Source organism: Ornithorhynchus anatinus, chromosome 13 (genome assembly GCF_004115215.2).
Source record: "Ornithorhynchus anatinus isolate Pmale09 chromosome 13, mOrnAna1.pri.v4, whole genome shotgun sequence".
NCBI lineage: Eukaryota > Metazoa > Chordata > Mammalia > Monotremata > Ornithorhynchidae > Ornithorhynchus > Ornithorhynchus anatinus.
In genome coordinates this window covers 4310238-4327017 of record NC_041740.1, presented here as the reverse complement: position 1 = coordinate 4327017, position 16780 = coordinate 4310238, and the positions used below count along the sequence as shown (strand labels likewise).

Below are 16780 nucleotides of genomic sequence, written 5' to 3'. Positions count from 1 at the left end.
GGTGATCATTATTACAGACAAGAGAACAGAAGGATTCATTCTTCTACCAAGCACAAGCAGAGTGGCTCTGTCTAGTGACAAATATACCCCTTTACAGCCCCTGGGGCAAGCAGTCCAAAGTGAGTGAGAGCAAGGATGGGGCAGAGGCAGAGCTCTGTAGTCTCCTGGGCATGCTCTGAACTCTCAATCAGTGATGTTTTTGAGGTCTTACTTGGTGCTAATCACTGTACTAAATTCTTAGGAAAGCACGAGAGAAGCAAGACCCATGTTGCCTGTCCCTGAGGACCTTGCAATATAATGGGGTAGACAGCCATTCACAAATTATTAAAAATAGTGGAAACAAGAGAAAGATGTGGCCCAAGAGAAAGAGGACAGAACTGAGAGTCAAGAGATCTGGATTCTAATCCCGACTCTGCCCCGTGATGCTGTGTGACCTTGGAAAAGTCACTTCTCTGGGCCTGTTTCCTCTCTGTAAAAATGGGGATAAAAATAACCATTCTCCCTACATCTTTGACAGTGAAGCCCCTGTAGGATCTACTCCGGCATTTAATGCTTAACCAATACCATAATTATTATCACTATTACAGAGAGTTGTAAAAATCTTTCAGGATGCAAAGCTGAATAACTGAGTGTATAAATATATATACATATAAATGTATAGAAGTGGATATTTAAGTACCAAGAATTCATTCATTCAATAGTATTTATTGAGCGCTTACTATGTGCAGAGCACTGTACTAAGCACTTGGGATGAACAAGTTGGCAACAGATAGAGACAGTCCCTGCTACTGGATTGGCACCACTGGGGTGCTGTAAATTCATCAGGGTCTCTTACTTCCCCTGGAGAGGGCCTCATTACACACAATCTGCATGTAAGGGGAGAAGCTTCTTTTATTAGATGACATATTATGCAACTACATTTCACAACAGGCCAGACTAACATGCCAATCCCCACAGAATTACAGAGAATTTAGCCCTTGATGACTTCCGGACAATTCCGCTTTGGGACCAACCTGTCCATCTTGCCCTAGCACTTTTCCTTCCTGCAAATAACTTTTAAAAAATCAGAGGATCCTAAAGCCAGAAGGGACCTCCAGAGATCACGTGACCAGTCCCCCGCCTCCAAGCTGTGGTCACATTAAGCCTTTCAGGTCAGGCAGAGACCTCTGGACACCCAAGTCTGGAGACCCCACATCTTCCTTGCTTGTCAATCCCAGAGTTTCCGCATAATGATTATCCACAATCAACAACCCTCCTGCTTGAATTTAAACCCATTTCTCCACTCCACAGCACTTATCTACCTACCTTCAAGTACTTAGAGCAGTACTTGGCACATAGTAAGTGCTTAAAAATGCCATCATTATTACATATGGAATATATATATAGATATATATACACACAATTTACTTTCATGTCTGTCTCTCCCTTTAGACTGCAAACTTATTTTGGGCAGGGAACTTGTCCACTAATTCTGTTGTACTCTCCCAAGCACTTAGTACAATACTCTGGACATAGTAAGTGCTCCATAAATACCATTGATTTCTTGAGTCATTCATTCATTCAATTGTATTTATTGAGCACTTACTGTGTGCAAAGCACTATACTAAGCACTTGGGAAAGTACAATACAACAACAGACACATTCCCTGCCCACAGCGAGCTCACAGTCTAAAGGGGGAAACAGACATTAAAATACAAACATAAATACATCAATAAATAAATCACAGATATGTACACAGGTGCTGTGGGAATGGGCGAGAGGATGAATGAAGAGTGCAAGTCAGGGTGATGCGTGGGAAAAGAAGAGAGGAGGGTTTAGTCAGGGAAGGCTTCTTGGAGATGTGCCTTCAATAAGGCTTTGAATTGGGAGGGAGCAATTACCTGTCTGATATGAGGAGGAGGGAGGGTGTTCCAGGCCGGAGGTAAAATGTGAGCAAGAGGTCGGTGGTGAGAAAGATGAAACCGAGTTACAGTGAGAAAGTTGATTGATTGATCGTTTCAAAATGCCCAGACTGGGAAAGAATGACTTTACAAGTGAAACAAGTTGTAGCATTCCACCCTATGAGAAAATCTATATCATAGCAGCTAACTCGTGGGGAATAAATTTCATAATTTCTTCTTCCACTCAGTTCTTACTTGTTCTTCTTTCAAAAGAATCTGCTCTCTAAAGTAACTCTCTAATACCTTCATTTCAGCAAAATCTGTTTAGAACTGGGTCAAGAGGCCACGAGCAGTGTCTTCCCTCCTTCCTAAAAAAAGTTATTCCAATCTAAGATTGACATAATTGCCAATTAAGGTATAGCACAATTATTTTGCCTCTACAATTTACATCCTCTATTTAGCAGGCACTGAGGATCATTTTTTAACATTATGAAATATTCTTCAATTAAGTAGAGAGTTATTTAATAGATAAATATTCTTAATGGGGATCTCTGGTGGTTTTAAATAAGCTGTTCACTCTATCAACCTCACATGCTTGTTTGGCATAACCGTATTTTTTACAAATGAGATGGCTAAGAATGATCATAAAGAATGAATTAGTCACAAAACGTTCTGCACTTCAGCTCACATAAGAGCTTCATTACTTGTAACTGGCTGAAAACTACAGAGTGAATAGGCAATATTGCTGTCCTCAAGGTATACCTGTGTCTTCAAGGTTCCCAAAGGATCGTTTCTTCTGCTGGCCTAATTTCTTGATTAGTATGTGACGAAATGATCAGCAGGCTGAAAAATTTTTCACAGAACCCAACAGTGTCTCAACGGCCCTAACGTGACCTGACTCCTCAGCCAGCTGAAAAGAGGAATTTGCTCCTGGGATTTTCTTTCCTCATACTGCAGCCTGATAGGAAAGAAAGACATTAGATTGAGCTGATGCAGATGGGTATTTTTGCTGTGAGGCGGGTCTTCACGCATGTCTCCTGCAGGGCCTGCGAGTCCACCCCAAGGGCAGTTGCCGTCCGGAAGCCCTGCTGCTGTTCCCACGCTCTCCCACAGACCCCTCGGGGACCTTTCTGAGCCAGGCGTTCATCCGGAGCCAAGATTAGTGGGATGGATTCAGAGGCTGACTGGCTCTGGGGCACATCTGCAGGGTATGACCGTCCCCGCCTGCCACCCCACCCCTCAAACTACCACCAATGACTTCAGGTCAACATTTCCTGTTCAGTGGGGCCCAGCCAGATTCAGGTGGAAACCAAATTTTCTCCTGAAAATGTCCATTTCAAAATCCATGCTTACCCCAGGCCACAGAATCAGGCAGATCTGGCTTTGAAAAGAGGTTTATATAGTCAACCTTCTTCCTATTTTATTTATTGAAATACCAGGAGGATGATGATAGTGATAATATTAATAATGGCATTTATTAAGCACTTAACAGAGTCCAAGCCCTGGGGTAAATAAAAAGGAAATCAAATCGGACACAAGCCTCGTCCCATATGGGGTTCACCATCACACCAGTACTTAGACTGTTAGTCCCATGTGGGACAGGGGCTGTGTCCAAACTGACAAACTGATTAGCTTGTATTTACCCCAGTACTTGTTACAGTGTTTGGCACATAGTAAGCACTTACTGAATCCCATTAAAAAAAAAAAAAAGAATGCCACCTGTTCCTGTAAAACTAAGAACTTACACCATCATAGATGGTATTTAGTGAGCATTTACTGTGTGCAGAGTACTGTACTAAGCACTTGGGAAAGTACAATGAGTACAATAAGATTGTGAGTCAAGGATCGTAACCACCCTGATTAGCTCGTAACGGCCCCAGAGCTCAGAACAGTGCCTGATGCATAATAAACACTTAACAAATATGACTATTATTATTATTATGATACAACAGAATTGATAAACACATTCCCAATTTAAGGCCACCCTTCCCAAATCTTCTACCTCAGAATGGAAAAATATCAACCAAGGAAAACATACCAAACCGTCTCAATTATTTAATACACACTCAATCTTGATATTACGAGAATGAATACTAACAAAATGTGACACCTTAAGTTTTACATCTCCAAACGAGATCCTTAATTCTCCCACTGAATCTTCTCCTCCCACTCACTCCAAAATTACAGCAGAATTTCCAGGGGAGGCTGGCTTCCAAACAGAAAAGGGTCATTACTGGTCCAGAGAATGAATTGAATGAGAGTTCACCTCCTCCAGGAGGCCTTCCCAAACTGAGTCCCCCCTTTCCCTCTCCTTCCCCTCCCCCCACCCTCTGCTCTTCCCCCTTCCCCTCCGCCCAGTACTGTGCACATTTGTATATATTATTTATTACCCTATTTATTTTGTTAATAAGGTGTATATCTCCTTGATTTTATTTATCTTGATGATGTCTGGTTTTTGTTGGTTCTGTTTTGCTTTGCTGTCTGTTTCCCCCGTTTAGACTGTAAGCCCATCATTGGGCAGGGGTTGTCTCTAGCTGTTGCCGAATTGTACATTCCAAGCGCTTAGTACAGTGCTCTGCATATAGTAAGCACTCAATAAATACTATTGAAGAAGAAGAATTGCTCTTGTCCCCCATTATCACCATTTCCCTGAAAAAAAGGGCACCACTGGAGAAGAGTGAAGAATGCCTTTGCCATTTATGGCCTAAAGGTTCTGAGATGGGACAAGTTCACCCTTTCTGGATAGAAATCTTCCAGTTAATCAATGGTAATCATTAAGCACCTACTGCGTACAGAGCACTACACTATTTTGGAGAGTAAAACAGAGTTAGTGGATACGATCCCCGCTCTCGCGGAGCTTACCGTCTACTGGGAGAGACAGACATTCACATAAACTACAGGTAGAGGAAGCAACAGATTATAAGGATATGTACACATGTGCTGGGTGGGTGGGCTGGGACTCAAAGGGATAGAGGTTGATAGATTAACTCCAGACTAACAACTTTAAGAAGTAAAGGCCAGAACGATTTTTCGAACCTTCTGCGAACTTGGGGAGGGAATTGCAGAATTCTCCGTGACGGTGAAAGACAGCTTTAAGAAAGGAGCATGCTAGCAGCGGCAATAGTGTTAAGTGGTAGGGATGGTGTCAGTGATGGTGGTGGTGTTATTCACTATTTGGTGCTGTGCACTGCACTAGATGCTGAAAAGTACAGACTAAAGAAGTGACCTGTCCCCTGCCCGCTAAGAACTTGTCGGGAGAGAGAGAGGAGACAAACATAAACATATTTACAACTAGAGTAATCAGAATAAATAACTGAGGACACATGCACAGAGAAAAGAAGTCAAACACGCTACGGTAGCAAGACCGGAAAGATGTTAACCGTTTTTATTACACTGGGGCAAGGAGGCATTTCATCCACCGCTCAACACCACCAAAACGTTGTCTTCTATAAAACAGCTTCAGAAAACATAAAAACTAAAATAAATATCAGCTGCGGTAACTCTCATACAATACTGTTAAGTGTTTAAACTTCATGTCATTCCAAACCAAAGGAACCGTCTTCTAGCACACATGTGGCAGAACGTTTTTGTTCTGTTGGGTTTCTTTGTCCACAGAAAATATCAGTACATGCCTCACGACTGGAAACTCTTTAGAACACCACTCTATGACATCAATATTTACTCGTGCTTAGGACTTGTCAGTCGGTTGTACCAAAGACCATAAAATACAAAATGATATGAAATATAAACATCAATTTGTATTGCAAGTTTAGAACAACATTTTATTTACAAAAATAGGGAGGGAGAGGCCGGGCTCACATCCTAATTTCCTTTCCCGGTAAGGGCAAGATACTGCCAATACCCTGTTTTGTTCTAGCGATTTCTCCAGTGGTGTTCGCCCGTTCTCGGAACTGAGATCTGCCTGCTAACTAGGAGGAAGAAAGGAAGAAGCAGAAGAAGGAAGGGAGGGGTTTAAAACAGTCGGCACATAAATGGCTTTTACTGAAATTATTCTGGGCTGAATGGAGATTTAGTGCTTCGGGCCCTTCCTACGAGATCCAAGCCCTCCCGGAACACACAGACGTCCACATCTTGCGTCACTATGTACAGTAACTGCCGCCGCCTCCAGACTCAGAAGGACACTTCTTCACCTACAAGACACTACCTGAATGATGTTTCCAAAGGCAAACACTAGGACATGACTCCGAAGACGGGATTGTGCCGACAAATGCTAGGGCCGTATTCTTCGTAGTCTTTCTTGGTGTGACACACTTGAAAAAACTCCGGCTGCGAAAGAAGAAAAAAACCAGACCACAGAACGGTGATCAATAAGGAGAAGCTTAAAAGACAGCTAACTTATAAATCATGGAGCAATACAGCCAACTCAATTATTCAGAGGCTGACATCGGTTTGTGGATTATCATCTCTCCTCCTTGTTATGGGAGATGATCTCATTAGTTGCTAGCAAGCAAATAATAATATTTGTATAGGTACAGTGTGATCGGGGTATGGCCTTCGCAGACAAGGAGAACTTCCTGTGGCATCTTCACTGTACACATACACACATACACGCAGTATCCCTTGTAACTGACGACGATGATGGTATTTGTTAAGCGCTTACTATGTGCCAAGCACTGTTCTAAGCACTGGGGTAGATACAAGTGGGGCTCATGGTCTTAATCCCCATTTTTCTGATGAAGGAACTGAGGCGCAGAGAAGCGAAGTGACTTGCCCAAAGTCACACAGCTGATGAGTGGCGGAGCCGGGATTAGAACCCACGACCTCTGACTCCCAAGCCTGGGCTCTTGCCACTGAGCCACGCTGCTTCTCTAAATGATGATGTCACTCGACAGCAAAGTTCACGCAGAGGGCATAGTGGAGTGGGCAAGGAGAAATTTGAGCTTGCCATTTTAATAGCTGTTGGTAAGGCTCTGGAAAAAGGTTTAATTTCAAAAGATGTCTGAAATTTATAGAGCTCATGGGGATGGATTTTCAGTGGATTTAATTTAGCCATGCTATCCCTCTCCGGCGAAGCATGGGGGATTGAAAATTGGTCTTACAACTACACAGGATTAAAGTTCGTGATGGATTTGTATGATTTATAATGTAAAGTGTGGCAACTGCTCGTCTCAAGTCCAATTCTGTTGCCTTGAGTCTACATAAGGGAAGCCTAAATAGATTTGAGGAGGAATGGGCTGGAAATGGAGCACTGGGCATGGCTGCTTGAAATTCTGTCCCCGAGGTGGCTGCCACGGCTCCACTGCAACGGCTCCTCGGGATGGTTTATTAACGGAGTCACACTGGGGAGGGACAGAAAATGAATCTGTCTCCCAGGTCCACTGGTACTCTACATGGGTAAGACAGACTCGGAGTCTTTATAACAGAGTTGTACGGAGTCATCAACTCCTGACAGACAAAATACTTTCAAATTCAGAAACGGCGCCCAGAAATGGAGAGAAGCAGTGTGGCCCAGTCGATAGAGAACAGGCCCGGGAGTGAGAAGAACCGGGATTCTAATTCCGGCTCTGCAACTTGTCTGCTCTATGACCCTGGGCGAGTCACTTGACTTCTCTGGGCCTCAGTTACCTCATCTATAAAAGGGGGATTAAGACCGTGAGTCCCAGGTAGGACATGTACTCTGACCAACCTGATTTGCTTCTATCTACCCAAGCAGTCAGTAGAGTGTCTGACACACAGTAAGCCCTTAACAAATACCACAGTTATTATTATTATCATTAAGAAATACCATGAGAGAGAGACTTACTGTTGAAGAGACTTATTGTTGTACAGTGTCTGGCACATAGTAAGTACTTAAATACCACAATTAATATTATTATTATCATTAACAAATACCATAAGAGAGAGAGAGAGACTTACTGTTGAAGCAAGCATGGAGCCACCAAACCACACAGCATAACGTTGCATGTGGTGTGTTATCACCTGCACTTCCACTGGCTTAGGCTGGGGAATAAAAGTATTGCAGTTTTAGTTTTTATTCAAGCACTGTGGATTGTTCTTCCCACAAACTCTTTTTCTGACCAAGCGAGATGCTTCATGTTCTGTGTAAGAAATGAACTACAGTGTTTTGGATCCCCTCCACAGACTGTTGCAACACTTTCACAGCCCAGTCCTTAACACTTTGCTTTGCACATTGCAAACGCTTAATACTATCATTATCAATGGCTTATTAAACACTTACAATATGTTAAATTATATATCATAAACTATTTACATTGTCTATCTTCCTCTCTACACTGGGCAGGGAATGTATCTGCCAACTCTGCTGAATTGTACTTACCCAAGCGATTAGTACAGTGCTCTGCACACAGTAAGTGCTAAACAAATGCCACTGACTGGCTGACTTTACAGATGGGAAGGCAGACCACCAGGAAGTGAGATACTGGAACACAGCCAATTTACTAGCCCTGGAACAAAGTTCATTACAACCCAACATCACTGGGTATGGCTTGGAAAGAGAATGGATGCCTAAAGAAGGGAAGATCAAGATATTAAGGAGAAGCAGAGTGGATAGAGCACTGACTAGGAAGTCAGAAGACCTGTGATCTAATTCTTAATCAGCCAACTGACTTCTCTCTGCCCCATTTACCTCATCTGTAAACTGGGGATTAAATATCCATTCTCCCCTCTACTTAGACTGTGATCTCTGTGGCTTAGGGATTGGACAGGAACCGTGTCCTACCTGACTATCTTGCATCTACCCCAGTGCTTAGTACAGTGCTTTGCACTTACTAAACACTTAACAAATATGACAAATTATTGTCCTTCATTTTATCCTTCACCCGTCACTGCATTCATGATTCAACGTATCCTACCTCTTAGGACAGGACTGAAAATTTCTGGAGAATGCAATTCCAGGGGTCCTCTAGCCTAAGAAACCCTTTCCCTTCAGAATCCCCAAATCCCCCAGGGCTGATGAAGGGACGATGGGGCACGAACCGCCTGTCTGAAGTAACTTTTTTGCTTTGCTTTCTCTAGGAAACCAAAACCACCATTTTACCTCATGATTTTGAGCACCTCGCAATGACAAATGGATGTGGCCACGGGGGCTGGTCTTTGAAAAATTAGCATCCAGGGCAAGTTTAGCGATGAGAGAGGTCCATGAGTGTGAGCACGAGAGATCAGCTGGGATTGCTCCTACTCATCTTTCTCCACTCTCCTCTGAGGGGGAACTCCTTTGAGGACAGCCACAGGGCCAGAGGAAGGCCACTACAGAACTAAGGGAGCCACAGAGCAGCCACAGCAAAAATTGGCCAAGGGGCTCCCCTCCTCAACTGCAGGCCCAAGGGTCTGGGTTTCCATCTGCTCCATGCAAGGCCAATCCCGGCTGCAAATCCAGTGGCCTCCCACACGCTTACAGGGAGACAACATATCATCTCCTCTCTAACGTTTGTTATTCTAATCCAATGAGTATGCTACAAAAGACATTAAAGAACCATTTATTAAGTGAATCCCTTCTTCTTGGGGCATTAGCCATTACCGGTGCGTGTTTGCTTTCCTAGAATTCAGAAAGGAAATTGCCTCCCATCTTGGGTCAATGACTGCATGGAATTGCTGTGACTGCACCACTAGGTATATCTCTCTTAACTGCACACTTGGAACTCATTCAGGCAACAAACCTCTGAAGGTAATTTCACAGTGTAGCTAAAAAAAGAATAAAAACTTCCTTTTATTTCGTGCTAGCCCCCTTCTCCTTCTTTCTTTCAGCTCTTTCCCTTTGAACCACACAAGAGGAAGAGCCATTTCATTTACGACGCAGAGGTTTCATTCCAGGTATTCACTACTTCTCAATCGTGCTCACCTTTATCCTTCCACCACTGAGTTCCTCACTCAGTTTCAATCTGGCATCCACCACTCTTTTCAAATCTCGCTGTAGGCGGCGTCCAAAATCCCTGAACATTGTGGATCCTCCTGAAAGAACTACATTCTACAAGCAAAAACAGAGAAAAACTCATTAAATCAAAGAAGGAGTCCACTTCCCAGAAGGAAAACATTGTTTTGAACACAAAGGGATATAGCATATATACAATAGAATCTGTTTGCATTCTACTTTCAAGTCATATAAAACAATGCTCAAAATTCCAGCTAATATTTCTGAGCCAATTTACATTTCATGACTGAGAAACAGCATGGTCTAGTGGATAGAGCGTGGGGCTGCGCGTCAGAAGGAGCTGGGTTCTACTCCCAATTCCGCCACTTGACCGCTATGTGACCTTGGGCAAATCACTTAATTTCTCTGTGCCCCAGTTTCCTCATCTGTAAAATGGGGATTAAGACCGTGAACCCCATGTGGGACCTGGCCTGTGTCTAACTGAATTAGTCTGTATTTATCCCAGCTGTTAGTACAGTGCCTGTCAGTAAATGCTTAACAAATATCTTTTTTTTAAAAAAAAAAACTGCCATATGCTAGTTGGTCTATTCACGAGTACCTCATCTTCAGTGTTTTCTGTTTTCTCGGTTTGAGGATTGTAGGGGTTTTTATTGCCTCTGGTCACCTGACCATGTCAGAGTCTGTTGATAGTAACAATACTACTAATAATAGCATCAACAACAACAATAATAGGATTTGTTAAGCACTTACTAAGTGCCAAGTACTGTACTAAGTGCTGGGATAGATCCACAATAATCAGGTCAGACACAGTTTCTGTCCCACATGGAGCTCAGGGACTAAAGTAGAGGGAGTGCAGTTATTTAATCCCCATTTTACAGATGAGGAAACTTGGGCACTGAAAAACTAAGTGACTTGTCCAAGGTCACATTGCAGACAGGTGATTAGAATCCAGGTCCTCTAAATCCCAGGTCCGTGTTCTTTCCATTAGGCCATGCTGCTTCCCCTGGGACTGTTTTAGCCTCGCAATTTTTAGGGCTCACTCTCCTTATCTCCCCCAAACTGGGAAATAACCAGGAACAAGATTGACAGGATTACAAAACTATACACAGCATCTATAATCTGACCATACTGAAAGTGGTCTGGATTTGCACTGATGCCTTTAGCAAGTTCAAGCTTTGTACTCAATAGTCGGGACAAAAATCACTACTCTCAGCTTGAGATGGAGCTTATTGCCATTCTGTCTGCTGCACTCTAAAAGGACATGCTGGGTGAATTTGAAATCTGAATTTTCAATCTTTATTTATTAGTGCGACCGTCTGGACCAGGCAGGATTCATCCACTGGGCATTAGAATAGCTTTACCTGGGGCAAAATAAAGGAGGCTCTAGTTATGGGGCCAAAAGTCTCCTGCCAGTCTCATAGACAATAACCTACACTGCAGAATCCTTCAAGACAGATGTACCTTTCTATCTTTCCTCGGAAAAGAAACCTTAGGCAAAATAACAAAAAAAAAAAACCCCACAAATTTCAAAAGTTTACTTTTTTTTGGCTTGGTTTTAGTACTGTTCTTGTTCAATCATAAAATGCAGTATACTTTTTGCAGGGGTAATCTTCCAATTAAAGATCTTGATTCTTTTCCTACATGAGTCTTGGTTTTCCTCACGAAGAGTCACCTGCACATTTCCTCCCAGGTTCTGCCAGGAGAGGATCCCCACTAGTCTGAGCAGGTTTAGCGGCCATGATAAAATGGTAATTAACATATGGTAAAACCTTGTTAAACTGATATTGGTTTATTTAAATTAACAGGTAATTCAAATCAACAGCTATTCCCCATCGTATGTTTATAAAAGTACTGGAAAATTGGAATCTTAAAACCAGACTACTGCAGTTTTACTAAATATTGACTGCCTGGCAAAAGGGGCATAGTTGATACTTGCACCACACCCTAAAAACTTTTCCCGGACCAAGGGTCCCAATTTCCACCAAACCACCAAATCGTAGTCATGAATGATGCCAGCAGAGACACGCATGAAAGGGTGCTGATGGGAAAGCAGCGCTCTTGACCCAAGGTAACGAGTCAGGTCTTACTTGTTAGAATACACTGAGCATCTCGACCTGAGAATTGGTTGGTGGGCCCGTTTGAGCTCATCCTGACTGCCTTCTACATGTTGCCTTATAATAACTAAGACGCAGCAGGACGATATGCCAGAGTTCTTCCTTCAACTTTGTTGTCGCAAGCATGATCCTCAGAAGACTGCCGGAACTTCATTATTGTTATTATTATTATTATTGCCATTAAAAACAACAAGGAACTATTATTATTACTATCACTAGTAACCATAATACTAATAATAGTTCCTTTTCTTTAAAAGGGACAGACACAGGGGTTCTTGTGGATAATGCATTCATTTTCACCCTTCACACCAAGTGCATTAGCTATTTAAGAAAAAGAAAGGAAATCTAGTGACCATCCCAACTGTCCAGGAAGAACTGCCCACTGAAATGTAGCACTCTAATCCAGAAACTGCACAATTCAAAAGAAACTGAAGCTTTACATCGTTGGCTGTTGTTTTGTGGGGGTGCCATTTTCCACAACTACATCTGGACCCTCGTTAGCATTTGACTGAATCTCACCAACCTTTCAATTTTAATGCCTGTATTTTCCCTTCCCTAAAGTTCAACAGTCAGTATTTCCTGCACCTCAAGGTCTATTTTTTTATCCTCAATCCCCAAAGGGCACCAGCTGAACCATTCTTTCTCTCCTCAAGTCTCCCCCGCAGCCGGGGCTGTCTCTAAGCCAGGCTGAAGCCCCCTCAGCCCTGCAGGTCACCTAGACACCAGGGCTGACCCACCCTACGCATGGGGCCTTAGGCACTGCACGGACTAGTGACCTAGTTGAAAGAACACGATCCAGGGAGTCAGGACATGGGCTCTGATCCTGACTCCAACACTTGCTTGCTGTGTGCCCTTCAGCAAGTCACTTAACCTCTCTTAGCCTCAGTTTTCTTAACTACAAAATGGATATTAAATACCTGTTCTCCCTCCCTCTTAGACTTTAAACCCGATGCAGGTCAGGGACTGTGTCCAACCCCACCACCAAGTACATACTAAACACTTTTAAATACCATAGTTATGTTGCGATGCTTCTGATAGCTCTGAAACTGTCTGTAATTAGAGAAAAACCCCAGGATCCAAACATCATACACAGAAAAAGCCCCCAAAGGCAAAGCCCCTTAAAAATGCTATGCAAAAAGGAACCAATATCATGGGAAAAAAATTCAACAGCTGCATCATTAAAACAACTTTCATCGTGCCACACTAGACTCACGAACCAGAAGCAGAACAGTGGCTGTAACTACTAGGTTAAATAGCAAAGACTAAAAAGTCTTTCTACTGCCAACCACCATCTTCCACCTGATCCACCTGACTTTCTCCTTCCTCCTCTCACCCCCACCAAAATCCAACAGAGAGCAGCCAGCCAGTTCACAAGTTGCAAGAGGGAACAGAGCTCTGGGGGCCCTTTTTCATTCATTCTTTCATTTATTCAATCGTGTTTATTTAGCACTAACTGTGTGCAAAGCCCTGAACGAAGGGCTTGGGAGAATATGACAGAACAAAAAACAGATACATTCCCTGCCCACAACGAGCTTTACGTGCATTCTGCTTAAAGGAACTTAAGAGGAAGAGGACTGCCCATATAGCTTCAGAGTATCCAGATATTCAAGGATAGCTTGTTCTTAAGAAACTTGTGGTTAAGAGAGGAGAGTTAAGACAATCAAATATTAAGAACGAAAGAATAAAAAACATACCAGGGAATACGTATCCAGTTTAGTACATACACGAGACTGCATATGCATGTATAATACCCACAAACGCATAGATTGAGAGAGTGAAGATTTTATTGGGCCTATAAATGCCCATAAGTAGGGTGAAGTACTGGCTGTTTGAGATACTTGGGGAACAGGCCTAACAGTAAATTTGTTTTTAAAAACAGGCAATGTGCTTTATTCCACAAGTGACTGCTTTTTAGTCCCAAGCTAAGTGATTCTTCATCATACGAAATCTGCACCATCGGTAAAATCTGTCAGTTACAGCACCAAGTTCCATCAGTCAGCATAACTCTTACAGAGACATTTCCTCGATATCCAGTGTCATTCCCTTTCACAAGTCAACTTGCGATTCTCACTGGAAATCCACAAGAAAAATACCTAAAGAAATGCTTACCCAATCTTGAATGTAGCCAGAGAATACCTACTTTACATATGTCAGCAAGTTCTATAATCAGAGCGATTCATCCATCTCAGGGGCAGCACCAAAATACAGGCATGAGTTCCACATTAAGTTATAGGAGAGAGGGAGAGACAGAGAGAGAGAAAGAGGGAGAGAGAGCTCACACCTGCCCCACCCTGAGACGGAATACTTCAGCTAGAAAGATATGAAAAGCAAATGCTTAATATGAGTTAATGCGATACCCCAAAATATCCAGTTTAAATAAACTGCCTACATAAACGCTATAAATAATTTTTACATGCTTCCGCCACCCCATTAGGAGAGTGCCAGTGGTTCTGAGCACTAATATTTCACGGGGAGAGATGTTTATTTCCAATTTTAACTTGGGGACAGCAAGACTGATGTGATTGCCGTTCCCACTGTTCAAAATGGGAGAACCGGGGCCAGCGGGGTGTGATCGGGAGCACAGGGAATCCAGGACCGGGGTGGAAAGGAAGCTGCGGGCAGACTGGAGATCTGGGATCACGAAACTGTTCAAGTGCATCCGGCAAAGAGCAGATTAGACAAAAATAATAATAATAATGGTGTTTGTTAACCGCTTACGGAGTGTCAGGCACTGTGCAAAGACCCGGGGTGGACATAAGCAAATCGGGTTGGACTCAGCCCCTGTCCCACATGGGGCTCACAATCTTAATCCCACTTTACGCTGTTGAGAAGCATGGGGCTTAGTGGAAAGAGCACGGGTTTATGAGTCAGAGGTCATGGGTTCTAATCCCAGCTTTGCCACGTGTCAGCTTTGTGACTCTGGGCAAGTCATTTCGCTTGTCTGGGCCTCAGTTTCCTCATCTGTAAAATGGGGAGAAAGATTGCGAGCCCAACATGGGACAACCTCATTATCTTATATCTACCCCAGCGCTTAGAACAGCGGTTGGGACATAGTAAATGCTTAACAAATACCATCATCATTATTATTATTTTACAGCTGAGGTAACTGAGGGACAGAGAATTGAAGTGACTTGCCCAAGATCAGCCAGCAGACAAGTGGCAGAGCCAGAACTAGAACCTAGGTCCTTCTGACTCCCAGGCCTGTTCTCTAATTCAAAAGAGACTGTTCAGTGAGCCTCGATGTGACCGCATGTGGCGGCCAAGTGCTTAATACGATGCACTGCATTCAGTAGATCATGAATCAATATCATTAATAATAATACTTTTAGAATTTGTTAAACGTTTACAATGGGCCAAGCACTGTATCAAGCGAGGGATAGATACAAGATGATCTCATCGGGCCCAATCCCATGGGGCTCAAAGTCTAAATAGAAGAAGAGAAGGTATTACATCCCCAGTACACTGATGAGGAAACTGAGGCACACAGATAAGTGCCTTGCTCAAGTGGACATAGCAGGCAAGTAGCAGAGCTGGGATTAGAACCCACACCCACCTCCCAGCCCCGTGCTCTTTCCACGAGCCCACTTGCTTCTCATTAGTAATTTCCCCACTAATCCCTGCTTCTTCCCTCTAGACTGTTAGCTCCTGGTGGGCAGGGGGTGTTTCTACCAACTGTGTTATACTGGACTCTCCAAAGCACTTAGTACAGTGCTCTGCACACAGTAAGCATTCCATAAAAACCACCGATTGATTCTTGCAAAACTTCTCCATGCTCCCCGCTCCTAGGAGTACCACAGTCCCCACGTGGCCTCCCTGGTACCCCGGCATCCGACCCCTGCTCCACCTCCCATAGTAAGCACTCGATACATACCGCTGATCGACTGATCCCATCACATTCCCTAACTAATTAATGGAGGCTTGCAGACATGAGCAAGCACTATTCCTCCAGGCCTAAGCCAGAGATTTGGCTGCAAAAAAGGAACAGTCCCTGAGACTCCCTAGAGGAACAATCCTCGGACCTGACAAGTGACTGTAGGGAGAAAAGGAATCTGAAAAGCTAAAGAGGACTTAAAGGTCCCAAAACCTACAGCAATAACTCACCGTGTGAGGGGCGGGGAGCTTAGACAGTTTTCCCCAAATTGGTTTTCCCACATGAAGAATCTATAAGGTGAATGGAGAAGCAGCGTGGCTTAGTGGAAAGAGCACGGGCTTGGAAGTCAGAGGACACGGGTTGTAATTCCGGCTCTGCCACCTGTCTGCTGTGTGACCTCGGGCGAGCCACTTAACTTCTCTGTGCCTCAGTTACCTTATCTGTAAAATGGGGACTGTGAGCCTCACATGGGACAACCTGATTACCTTGTATCTACCCCTGTGCTTAGAACCGCGCTTGGCATATAGTAAGCGCTTAACAAATACCATAATTATTATTATTATTACAGCTGAAATTCTCAAGCCTGGCTCAATCTGAGAGACAGAATTTAGGCTGAAGCCCCAGAGGGGTCCAGCCTCATTTCCAGAGAAGGAGCCGCTCTGGTCGAAGCCTTCATCGTAGACTCTACAGGACTCCTCACTGGTCTCTCTACCTCCAACTCCTCTCCACCTAATCTAAACCATGCCGTGGTACCGAATACCTTCGGGACTCGGTCTTTCATGATCTTCTTGAAAGATCTTGCAGAGCGTATCCCTCCACTCCTCAAAATTCTACAATGATTTCCCATTTCCTTCCCCATCAAACAAAAATTCCTCATGGTTGGCTTCGAGACTTTCCATCAACTCTCCTCATCCTACTTATCTCATCTTTTTACCCACCTCGCTCTCTCCATTCCTTCCACACTAACCTCCTGACTCTATCTCACTCTTGAGTCTCCTTTCTCCATCTCCTCACTCACATTGTTCCCCAAGCTTGGAACTCCCTCCCTTCCCAAATCTGTCAGACT

General features: G+C 43.6%; 1 protein-coding gene across 1 annotated transcript in view; it reads right to left on the bottom strand.

Annotated features, from left to right (window-relative positions):
• Positions 1–5235: 5235 nt before the first annotated feature.
• Positions 5236–16780, bottom strand: part of ACTR3B (actin related protein 3B) — a 42538-nt gene continuing 30993 nt past the window's right edge. The window contains exons 10-12 of the mRNA XM_029077979.2: positions 9700–9825; positions 7758–7841; positions 5236–6167 (exon numbers count right to left, since the gene is read on the bottom strand). Of these exons, the coding sequence (XP_028933812.1) occupies positions 6072–6167; positions 7758–7841; positions 9700–9825 (306 nt within the window). The 3' untranslated portion in view covers positions 5236–6071. The remainder of the gene's footprint in view (positions 6168–7757; positions 7842–9699; positions 9826–16780) is intronic.